The following is a 12,773-nucleotide window of genomic DNA, read 5'->3' as shown; positions in this document are numbered from 1 at the left end:
CTCACCGTAACTTTATGTCCTCTAATTCTCGGTTCCCCCATCTTGCGGTAAAGGACTCTGTGCATTCGCAGAAGTGCCCGTTTCCACGCTGTATATATGAATATAAAATTCAGCCATTAACTTAGAGACGCAAGGAATCTTGAGCAAAAGGCAAAGTACTGAAGGAACTCAGTGGTCAAGCATTATTTGTGGAGTGAACGAATGGAGAATTTTTCAAGTTAGTTTAAAGAAGGGTCCCAACCCAAAATGTCGTCTGTCCATTCTCTCCCCAGTATTTCCTGACCCACTGAATTCCTCCAGCATTTTGTTTCTTGTGAGGCTTTAATTCATTGTGTATGTTCCCCTGTCTCCTCCTCCCCTCCCCCCATACCAGCTACACTTCAAGGAGCCCCACTAAAAGGTAGATCTCTGAAGTCTCTTAACTGTTGGATGTCTTGCATATGTCTACCATCATTTGCAAATTAAATTGTCAACTTTCTGTATTTTGTAATCTCTGCAGTGGGATGTTTGTGTTTAGTTTATTGTCACGTGTACAGTGAAATGCTTTTGTTGCGTGCTAGTCAGTCAGTGGAAAGACAATACACGATTACAATCGAGCAATCCATAGTGTACAGATACATGATAAAGGGAATAGAGAGAATAACATTTAGTGCAAGGTAAAGTCCGATCAAGGATAGTCCGAGGGTTTCCAATGAGGTAGATAGTAGCTCAGAACTGCTCTAGTTGGTGGTAGGATGTTCAGTTGTCTGATAACAGCTGGGAAGAAACTGTCCCTGAATCTGGAGGTATGCGTTTTCACACTTCTGCACCTCTTGTCTGATGGGAGAGGGGAGAAGAGGGAGTGACCGGGGCGTGACTGGTCCTTGATTGTGCTGCTGGCCTTGCCGAGGCAGCGTGAGATGTAGATGGAGTCGATGGAAGGGAGGTCGGTTTGCATGATGGTCTGGGCTGATGGCCTTGCCGAGGCAGTGTGAGGTGTAGATGGAGTCAATGGAAGGGAGGTCGGTTTGCATGATGGTCTGGGCTGCTGGCCTTGCCGAGGCAGCGTGAGGTGTAGATGGAGTAGATGGAAGGGAGGTCGGTTTGAGTGATGGTCTGGGCTGCGGGCCTTGCCGAGGGAGCGTGAGGTGTAGATGGAGTCAATGGAAGGGAGGTCGGTTTGAGTGATGGTCTGGGCTACTGGCCTTGCCGAGGCAGCGTGAGGTGTAGATGGAGTCGATGGAAGGGAGGTTGGTTTGCGTGATGGTCTGGGCTGCGTCCACAATTCTCTGCAGTTTCTTGCGGTCTTGGATGGAGCTGTTCCCAAACCGTGCTGTGACGCACCCTGATAAAATGCTGTCTAAAGCGCATCTGTAGAAGTTGGTGAGAGTTGGAATGGCTGTGTCTAAGCAACGTGTTGCGTTGTGACGAAGAGGACACATAGTAATCTGATCTCCAGATCTGTATTCCCGGGAACTCGTGTACTGTGGTCTCTTCCAAAGTCACCACATTGGACATCTTTTGTTAAAATTTCCTTCACTCACTTTAAACCATTATTTTCATCCCTCGTTGTCTTTCTCTCTCTCTCTCTCTCTCTCTCTCTCTCACGCTTGCATGCACACTTCCAAATACATTTACCCTTTCACTTCCACCTACTAACCATGTGCACGCTCTCGTTACCTCCTACACCACAACCCACGCATGCTCCCATTTTTATTTTGCAGACACCAAAACTAGGTTCAGTCACTGTTATAATTAAGATGTGGTCGATTGTTAATCAGTCGTATTTATTCCCCGCTGCAGGTGTGCCTGACTTGTTGCCCGCGTGACGTGATGGTCCGAACTGATCACTTCTGCAGAACGCACAATATCAAGTTTTTTGCTGGAGATATCTTTGGTTACCACGGTTACATGTTTGCTGACCTGGGAGAACATGAATTTGTGGAGTAAGTGTCAAGCGTTGAATTGCTTTTCCAGCATGCGCGTTTATATTAAAGACACAAAGCGCTGGAGTAACTCGGCGTGTCAGGCAACTTCTCCGTAGAACATGGATGGGTGAATTTCCGGGTAGGGACCCTTCTTCAGACTCGCCTGTATCTCCCTTTCCCTTAAAAAAGACACACAATGCTGGAGTAACTCAGCGGGTCAGGCAGCATCTCCGGAGGACATGGATAGGTGACGTTTCGGGTCGGGACTTTCCTGGTGACCAATTGGTGATGCTGCAGCATTGCAGGCATCTAAGCACAAAAACAATAATCAATAATACAAAATTTGATAAAGACCCAAAGCACTGGAGTCACTCAGTGGGTCAGTCACTCACTCAGTGGGTCTAGAGAACATGAATTGGGGCCATTTCAGGTCAGGATCCATCAGAGATGCTGCCTGACCCGCTGAGTTACTCCAGCACTTTGTGTCTTTTTCACCCAGAGAGTGGTGAATCTGTGGAATTCTCTGCCACAGAAGGTAGTTGAGGCCAGTTAATTGGCTATATTTAAGAGGGAGTTAGATGTGGCCCTTGTGGCTAAAGGGATCAGGGGGTATGGAGAGAAGGAAGGTACGGGATACTGAGTTGGATGATCAGCCATGATCATATTGAATGACGGTGCAGGCTCGAAGGGCCGAATGGCCTACTCCTGCACCTATTTTCTATGTTTCTATGTTTTTTTGTTAAGCCAGTTACTTGTGTTTCCACGATTTCCTTGGGTGTGGAGAATTTCTCGTGATTTTTTCCCACTGCCCCCTGTCCACCAGAAATCTACGTAGCGACCACCAGGGTACTGACACTATGATTTGTTGTTGCTCGGTTTGTACCATTGCCTCTCTGTAGCTTTGATCAACTCCCGACATATTGGCGTCCAGCGTCACATAAGCAGACCATGCAGATGGTGAACACAAAATGCTGGAGTAACTCAGCGGGTCAGGCAGCATCTCGCTGCTGGCGAACTTCCTTTCACCTTCCATCGCGGTGAGGAATGTGGAGGAGTCACTGTGGTGGAGGTTTATGTTAAAATGTGTTTTGTGTGTTCCGTTGCTTTTTATTGCTATGCCATTGTGTGGCAAAACAAATTCCTCACATGTTGCAAAACATTCTTGGCTAATAAAGTATGATTATGATTATGATTTATTCACAAAATGCTGGAGTAACTCAGCAGGTCAGGCAGCATCTCGGGAGAGAAGGAATGGGTGACGTTTCGGGTCGAGACCCTTCTTCAGACTGATGTCAGGGGGGCGGGACAAAGGAAGGATATAGATGGAGACAGGAAGATAGAGGGAGATCTGGGAAGGAGGAGGGGAAGAGAGGGACAGAGGAACTATCTAAAGTTGGAGAAGTCGATGTTCATACCACTGGCCTGCAAACTGCCCAGGCGAAATATGATTATGATTCTCCTGCCCAGTACAACTGTGGCTTGACCTCCCGACTTCTCTAGACAATGTCACACTGATATCGTACACCAAAGCAGTAAATGTCTGGTACAAAGTGGAATTACATTACTGTGACAAAGGGTTGAAGCTATAACATATAATATTATTTTAATCTGTAATTAAATTTCCAGAGAGAAGCAAAAGGTGATCAAAGTTGGAACAGGTGACGAAGATGGGCCTAAAACAAAAAAAGTCAAGATTGATCCAAATGAAACCACAATGATCAAAAAGGTATGTAAACTAGTCGTCTGGTTTTGGTTTTAGGTTTTTAGTTTTAGTGATACAACACGGAAATAGGCCTTTCGGCCCACCGAGTCCACACCGACCAGCGATCCCCGCACACTAACATTACCCTTCACACACGAGGGGCAATATTTTTTTTAACATGTATATAAACCTGTACGTCTTTGGAGTGTGAAAAGAATCTGAAGTTCGTGGAGAAAACCCACGGGGAGAACGTACAAACTCCGTACGGATGAGCGCCTGTGGCCGGGATCGGACACGGGCCTCTGGCGCTGTAAGGCAGCAACTCCACCGTTGCGCCACCGTGCCGCCCCAAAGGCAGGTGCCGGTCTTAACGCAGTTGACTCGTAGAAGATGGCTGCAGAGAAGTTGACTATTAACCAGCAGAGGTCGGGCGCAACGCATTAGCCCTGACTGTAGAAGTCCAGAGGGGCAAGTTTTCATTGGGATATAGGACCACTGCCGATTTCCAGCACCTGTGGTTCCAGAGCCTTGCTGGATTATCTGTTTTGCGGTACTACATATAAACACCATACTTGCAACACCCGCAGTCAGGATCGAACCCGGGTCTCTGGCGCTGTGAGGCAGGAACTCTACCCCCCGCGCCACCGTGCAACAAAATGCACTTGCATCCCTGGAAGTAAGCTTGGATCCTTGGGGTATTGGGCAGAATTAATCAACGACTCCTGTCACCTCTTTATCTATTTCTACCTTGTTGAAACATGCTGGACACAGCAGGGAGACCCAGAATGCCGGAGTAACTCAGCGGGTCAGGCAGCATCTCGGGAGAGAAGGAATGGGCGACGTTTCGGGTCTCGACCCTCCTTCAGACTGTGGGAGGAAACTGGAGAAGGCCCGTGCGGTCACGGGGAGAACGTGTCAACTGGGTTGCGGCATTTCTTGGAGGAGGCGCGCACGCATTCTTGGAATGCTTCCTTTGCCCTCTCCGTGATCTCTCCCCGCGATGGAGCTGGGCAAAGGGTTTGTCTGTGCGCGGTGCCCGGTGTCGGGCGTGTGAGGACAAGGCTGGGCGCTGGAACTCGCTGAGCGTGTCCGTGGACTCTGCACTCGGCATCCAGTTACACTGCCTGCACATCTGGTGTTGGGCTGGATGCCGAGGGCTGGATCGAAACCCCACCAACAGGTGGCAGCTCTGCTTTACAAACCTGCCTGCTTGCAGACACAATTCGCATTTTGACAATTCAATTATTATACATAATGTTTTTCCGAATGTGACCCACAAAGGTTGAAAACAGAGCTGCCTGTTTACCAAGTACTTACTGTAATCTCTCAATGGATGCTGATTAGATTTGTACCTGACTGACACAAATGAGTACAGCAGCAGTGGTAGTGATTGTGTTCAGCTTGCTTGAGTTGGAGGTCTTGCTGATATTTCTAGTCTGCTAAGATCTTCTGATCTGGAGGACAGTCCTAAACTACTATCTCCCTCTTTGGTGACCCTCGGACTATCCTTGATCAGCCTTTGCTGGCTTTACCTCGCACTAAACGTTATTCCCTTTTCATGTGTCCATGCACTGTAAATCTCTCGATTGTAGTCCTGTTTTGTCTTTCTGCTGACTGGATAGCAGGCAACAAAAAGCTTTCCCCTGTACCTCGGTGCATGTGACAATGAACTAAACTGAAACTGAACTGAGATGCAGTTTAGTTTAGAGATGCAGCGCGGAAACAGGCCCTTCGGCCCACCTAGACCCCCCCCAACCAGCGATCCCCGCACACTAACGCTATCCTACACACACACTAGGGACATAGAAACATAGAAAATAGGTGCAGGAGTAGGCCATTCAGCCCTTCGAGCCTGCACCGCCATTCAATATGGCCATGGCTGATCATCCAACTCAGTATCCCGTACCTGCCTTCTCTCCATACCCCCTGATCCCTTTAGCCACAAGTGCCACATCTAACTCCCACTTAAATATAGCCAATGAACTGGCCTCAACTACCTTCTTTGGCAGAGAATTCCACAGATTCACCACTCTCTGTGTGGACAATTTACAATTATACCCAAGCCAATTCACCTACAAACTTGTACGTCTTTGGGGTGTGGATGGAAACCGGAGCACCCGGGAAAAACCCACGCATCCCATTTTTGTATCCTGCGCACTAGGGGGGTAATTTACAGAAGACAATTAACCTATAAAATTACACATCTTAGAAATGCGGGAGGAAACCGGAGCACCCGGAGAAAGCCCACGCAGTCACGGGGAGCACGTACAAACACTGCACAGACAATCACCCATAGTCAGACCCATGGAACCCGGGTCTCTGGCGCTGTGAGGCAGCAACTCTACTGATGCACCACAGTGCCGCCCCAGTTGCTCAGAAGCTGCCATTGTGGCTGTACTTCTGGCTGCTTGCCACCTTTTCCTCACTAACAGATTATTAGCGTCTGGTCTCAGTTGTCGCCTGGAGGATGCTATTAATGTTTGGCATTCAGAAACTTCTGCAATACAAAGTGATTGATGGGGATAATCCCACTGAGATGGTTTGAAGAGGTTTCGGATTCTTGCTCGCATTAGGCACGGTGTCTCTTTTCCAATGAGAAGGGAAAGCTGAAAAATGATCCGACGGAGGACTGCAATATTATGAGGTATTTGCGTAGGATGGACACAGAGAAAGTGCTGGTGTACGGGTCAGAGCGTTATCAAGGTATTCAGCAAGAAATCCAAGAAGGAATTCTTGACGAAAATGACTTATGCAAAGAGTGGTGAGAATGTGGAACTCGCTCCAGTAGAGAGTGACTGAAGCAGATAGTTGGAGGCTGGACAAGCAACTGGGGGGAAAGGCATAGAGAGTTCTTTTTAGAGATACAGTGCAGAAACGGGTCCTTCGGCCCACCGAGTACGCGCCGACCAGCGATCCCCGCACACTGACACTATCCTACACACACTAGGGACAATTTGCAATGATGCCAAGCCAATTAACCTACAGACCTGCGCGTCTTTGGAGTGTGGGAGGAAACCGGAGCACCCGGAGAAAACCCACGCAGGTCACGGGGAGAACGTACAAACTCCGCACAGACAAGCACCCGTGGTCAGGATTGTACCCGGGTCTCTGGCGCTGTGAGGCAGCAACTCTACCGCTGCGCCACCAATTTAGATAGATTTTGGTACGGAAGGTTTGGAGGAGGCATAAGTGGAGCACGTGGTAAAATGGGCTATTTGGTTCTGAGGGCTTGTTTCAATTCATGCGCCACTATTTTCGATGGATAGGAAAGGTTCAGAGGAATACAGGTGAAATGCGGGTAAATGGGACTAACTCAGATGACTACTTTGTTGGCATAGACGAGTTGGGCTGAAGGGCCTGTTTCCGTACAGCATGACTCCATGACTTGACTCTATGTCCTGGTTCTTAATGAAATGGTAACTGCGTTTGCATGGTACGAGTAGGTAGCTCCCTTCATTGATGTTCCTTTAAGTTGGGCCCCCACGACCCCTCGGGAAAGGCTCAACAGCTAGTTCTGGCGTCCATGGAACCTCCTCCCCCGTTAAATGAAAGTTCGTCACCAGCATCTGTGGGCGGATTTGAAAGGAGGTATTTTACGACGAGTCCGTTCACAAAACCAATGCATCGTTGCACACCATTATACGGGCAGCCACGGTGGCACAGCGGTAGAGTTGCTGCCTTACAGCGATTGTAGCACCAGAGACCCGCGTTTGATCCCGACTACGGGCGCCGTCTGTACGGGGTTTGTACGTTCTCCCCGTGACCTGCGCGGGTTTTCTCTGAGATCTTCGGTTTCCTCCCACACTCCAAAGACGTACATGTCTGTAGGTTAATTGGCTTGGTGTAAATGTAAATTGTCCCTAGTGTGTGTAGGATAGTGTTAGTGTGCGGTGATCGCTTGTCGGTGCGGACTTGGTGGGCCGAAGGGCCTGTTTCTGCGCTGTATCTCTAAACTAAACTAAACTATACATGTAATCTGTGTGGGCACATCTCATCCTTGTGAACTTGGTCGTACTCCTTGCATGATAGCATACAGTGGTGTTATGGGTGTTCCAATCGTCCTAATGCTGACCGAGCTGAGTGTAAAACCCCTGACAGTATCTATCTGTTGGGAAACACATTTTTATGGGGTGTTTTGGACAGGCCCTTTGACGTGTTGCTGAAGCCACAAGTTTGGCGTGTGGTTGGTAAGACAAGCCACTGCAAAATACCTTAAATTGCAAAATCATATTCAGAAAACTTCCTCGCAACGTTAGGTAGAGAGTGGAGTAGAAATACCAGATGAAAGACAATGTTATCTTTTAGTGTGTCGGAAGGGACTGCAGATGCTGGTTGAAACCGGAGGTAGACACAAAAGCTGGAGTAACTCCGACACAGAGTCTGAAGAAGGGTCTCGTCCCGAAACGCCACTTGTTCCTCTTCTCCAGCGATGCTGTCTGACCCGCTGAGTTACTCCAGCATTTAGTGTCTATGTTATCCCTTGAAGCAGGCTGTTAATTAGAGCCAATGACTGAGGTACCGGACATCTGTGATCCGGGCATTGTCAATGAATGGTACCTTGTGGCATTCAATTCTAAAGTATGGGGGGAATCCCATTCCTTTGTGTATTATGTGAGGCTAATGCAATCCAAGGAATCAGCTGCCTTTTGTCAACGGGTTCAGAGACCACTGTGGAATTCCCCTGCAGTGCTGATCCCAACCCCCACCACCCCACCCTCAAAGACTGGAGCGACTAGACTTGTATACACTAGAATTTAGACGGATGAGAGGAGATCTTATAAGATTATTAAGGGGTTGGACACGTTAGAGGCAGGAAACATGTTCTCAATGTTGGGGGAGTCCAGAACCAGGGGCCACAGTTTAAGAATAAGGGGTAGGCCATTTAGAACTGAGATGAGGAAAAACTTTTTCAGTCAGAGAAATCTGTGGAATTCTCTGCCTCGGAAGGCAGTGGAGGCCAGTTCTCTGAATGCATTCAAGAGAGAGCTAGATAGAGCTCTTAAGGATAGCGGAGTCAGGGGGTATGGGGAGAAGGCTGGAACGGGGTACTGATTGAGAATGATCAGCCATGATCACATTGAATGGCGGTGCTGTCTCGAAGGGCCGAATGCCCTACTCCTGCACCTATTGTCTATTGTCTATAACTCTTCCGTGATTAGCGCCAGCTAAATGCAGTGTTGTTAGAGCTCGGATGTGAGGGTGCATAAACCTGTCAAGTAGTGAAGAGTTTTTGCTTCAACAGGATCAAAGCAGATGCTGATCAGGAAATGCGGAATGGTTCATTATCATCGTCTACTGTGATCTGTCGTTTTCACACCTTGCCCCTCCGTGTCTCTAGATTCCCTCTCCCCTGACTCTCGGTCTGAACAAGGGTCCCGATCCGAAACATTCTCTCCAGAGGTTGCTGCCTGTCCGGCCGAGTTACTCCAGGTTTTGTGTCTGTATTCAGTGTAAGCACGGCACGGTGGCGCAGCGGTAGTGTTGCTGCCTTACAGCGAATGCAGCGCCGGAGACTCAGGATCGATCCCGACTACGGGCGCCGTCTGTACGGAGTTTGCACGTTCTCCCCGTGACCTGCGTGGGTTTTCTCCGAGATCTTCGTTTTCCTCCCACACTCCAAAGACGTAAAGGTTTGTAGGTTAATTGGCTGGGCAAATGTAAAAATTGTCCCTAGTGGGTGTAGGATAGTGTTGATGTGCGGGGATCGCTGGGCGGCACGGACCCGGTGGGCCGAAGGGCCTGTTTCTGCGCTGTATCTCTAAATCTAAAATCTAAAAATCTAAGCCAGCATCTGCAGTTCCTTCCGACACACACAGTCCCAAAACCCTTTCAATGATTCAGTGCCTTGGCCCTGACCTGGAGCTTCAGAAACCACATATTGATGCCTTGCTCATTTTGAATTAATATTGTTGGCTCATCACCCTCAAACGACCTCTCTACAAACTTTAAAGTAAACACACACTCTACCTTTGCTTGAGGCTATTGCCTTCTTGTGGGTTACAGTTCAAAGAACAGCAAGACTCCTCGTGACTGAATTCTGCTTTGACTGTATAGGGGCTGAAGCATTTATCCTGTTGCTGTAGAGACATCTTTCTGCAATTAAGCTCGCTATTCCCATTTGAAATTAAATGCCAGTGCTACTGGTGTAATACGTAACGGCTTGAAGCACATTTAGAGTCACAAAGTGATACAGTGTGGAAACAAGCCCAACTTGCCCACACCGGCCAACATGTCCCAGCTACACTAATCCCACCTGCCTGCATTTGGCTCTTATCCCTCCAAACCTGTTCTATCCATTGTTAAATGTTGGGATAGTCCTAGCCTCAACTACCTCCTCTGGCAGCTCGTTCCGTACACCCACCACCCTTTGTGTGAAAAAGCTATCCCTCAGATTCCTATTCAATCTTTTCCCTTTCACAAACTTATGTCCTCGATTCACCTACTATGGGCAAGAGATTCTGTGCATCTACCCGATATATTCCTCTCATGATTTTATACCATCATTTCTCCAGGATTGTTCCAAAGGGTTTTAATTTTAATTAAATTTAATTTTCAATTATAATTTAGTGATGTATCATGGAAGCCAGTCTTTCAGCCCACCAAGTCCATTGTAAATGAAGGTACCTCGTGGCATTGAATGGCATTCAATCGAATGTATTGGGAATGGGCCTCCTGCATATACATGACATTTGACGATTAAGCGTTTGACGACACTGGGCTTCTACTCGAGGATGAGGGGGGACCCCATTGAAACTTACCGAATAGTGAAAGGCCTGGATAGAGTGGCCCTCTACCAGTGGGAGAGCCCAGGACTGGAGGTCATAGCCTTAGAATTAAAGGATGTTCCTTTAGGAAGGAGAAAGGAGGTGTTTCATTAGACAGGGAGTGGTAAATCTGTTGGAATTCATTGCCACTGAAGGCTGTGGAGGCCAAGTCAATAGATATTTTTAAGGTGGAGATTAGACAATAGACAATAAACTGAAGATAGACACAAAATTCTGGAGTAACTCAGCGGGACAGGCAGCATCTGTGGAGAGAGGGAATGGGTGACGTTTTGGGTCGAGAAGAAGGGTCTCGACCCGAAACGTCACCAATTCAATAGACAATAGGTGCAGGAGTAGGCCATTCGGCCCTTCGAGCCAGGACCGCCATTCAATGTGATCAAGGCTGATCATTCACAATCAGTACCCCGTTCCTGCCATCTCCCCATACCCCCTGACTCCGCTATCCTTAAGAACTCTATCGAACTCTCTCTTGAAAGCATCCAGAGAATTGGCCTCCACTGCCTTCCGAGGCAGAGAATTCCACAGATTTACAACTCTGAGTGAAAAAGTTTTTCCTCATCTCTGTTCTAAATGGCCTACCTCTTATTCTTAAACTGGGGCCCCTGGTTCTGGACTCCCCCAACATTGGGAACATGTTTGACAGATTCTTGTTTAGTACAGGTGACAGGGGTCGTAAGGCAGGAGAATGGGGTTGAGAGGGGAAGAAAGGTCAGTCATGATTGAATGGGGGAGTAGACCTCATGGGCCGAATGGCCTAATTCTGCTCCTAGAACATATGAACCTATGACTCTGCCACTTATGCACAATGAGAACGGATTAAATGACGCGTGTCATTTGTGCTCCAAAGTGAAGCGTCACCCATCTGTGTTCTCCAGAGATGCTGCCTGAACTGCTGAGTTACTCCAGCACATTGTACCTTTATTTGAAAAATAAATACGCTTTGAAAACAGAGGCCATGCGTTAAATAGGATATTTCAGCGTTTTTGCATTTTTGGGGAATTTGTCGTGTGCTCATTATGTGAGTACATACAGCAGTCTGGCACGGTAGCGCAGCGGTAGAGTTGCTGCTTTACAGCGAATGCAGCGCCGGAGACTCAGGTTCGATCCTGACTACGGGCGCTGCACTGTAAGGAGTTTGTACCTTCTCCCCGTGACCTGCGTGGGTTTTCTCCGAGATCTTCGGTTTCCTCCCACACTCCAAAGACGTACAGGTATGTAGGTTAATTGGCTGGGTAAATGTAAAAATTGTCCCTAGTGGGTGTAGGATAGTGTTAATGTGCGGGGATCGCTGGGCGGCACGGACTTGGAGGGCCGAAAAGGCCTGTTTCCGGCTGTATATATATGATATGATAAGAGCAAACAGTAATGAGGTCAATTGGCCAAGTGCTGAGTCTGAAGAAGGGTCTCGACCTGAAACGTCACCCATTCCTTCTCTCCAGAGATGCTGCCTGACCTGCTGAGTTACTCCAGCAGTTTGTGAATAAATACCTTCGATTTGTACCAGCATCTGCAGTTATTTTCTTATACAAACCTGCACGTCTTTGGAGTGTGGGAGGAAACCGAAGATCTCGGAGAAAACCCACGGGGAGAACGTACAAACTCCGTACAGGCAGCACCCGTAGTCCAGATCGAACCCGGGTCTCTGGCGCTGTGAGGCGGCAACTCTACCGCTGCGCCACCGTTCTGCCCCATGATTATGAGACAGTAACCAATACACTGCCTTCCCATTTTAATTTGATTGATGTCTGCTAATTTGTTATGTTGACAATCTGAGTGATTTGTGTAGATGAGGATAATGAGGGTGAACCAAAAGAGATTCTGCCAAAGTTCGTGATCGAAGATGTTTTTCTCAAGTTTGTTCACAGTTCTCTGAACCTAGTGTCCATAGCTATTTTCTGCAGTGCAGCTGTCTGATCTGATTTGCCATTTAGTCGAGTGCTGAGGCTCAGAAAGCCAGTCGAGTCCTTTGTGTGGTTTAGATTATTTTTGTTATTCTATTATCTAGCTTGTATAGACCAATAGAAGCCATGCTGCTGTACAGAATGGAATATCTTGTGGTATTGTTGCAAAGACCATCATGAGGTGTGTCCACAAGTGGGTACATTTTCCAGGAAACGTGGTTTTTGTGGATCGTACTCCTTTCAGAGAAAACTATATGCTTATCTGAAAATCTAGAACTATGTGTTTCGCTCTCTCTCTCTCTCTCTCCCTCCCCCTCTCTCCCTCCCCCCCTCTCTCCCCCCCTCTCCCCCCCTCTCCCCCCCTCTCTCCCCCTCTCTCCCCCTCTCTCCCCCTCTCTCCCCCTCTCTCCCCCTCTCTCCCCCTCTCTCCCCCTCTCTCCCCCTCTCTCCCCCTCTCTCCCCCTCTCTCCCCCTCTCT

General features: G+C 48.1%; 1 protein-coding gene across 1 annotated transcript in view; it reads left to right on the top strand.

The window, feature by feature from the left end:
* sae1 (SUMO1 activating enzyme subunit 1) overlaps positions 1–12,773 on the top strand; it is a 103,311-nt gene that overhangs the window by 19,599 nt on the left and 70,939 nt on the right. The window contains exons 4-5 of the mRNA XM_078430867.1: positions 1,783–1,925; positions 3,534–3,633. Of these exons, the coding sequence (XP_078286993.1) occupies positions 1,783–1,925; positions 3,534–3,633 (243 nt within the window). The remainder of the gene's footprint in view (positions 1–1,782; positions 1,926–3,533; positions 3,634–12,773) is intronic.

The sequence above is a fragment of the Rhinoraja longicauda genome, chromosome 41, assembly GCF_053455715.1.
Source record: "Rhinoraja longicauda isolate Sanriku21f chromosome 41, sRhiLon1.1, whole genome shotgun sequence".
NCBI classification, from domain to species: Eukaryota; Metazoa; Chordata; class Chondrichthyes; order Rajiformes; family Arhynchobatidae; genus Rhinoraja; species Rhinoraja longicauda.
The sequence above is the reverse complement of the archived record's forward strand: the minus strand, read 5'-3'. Positions and strand labels throughout refer to the sequence as shown.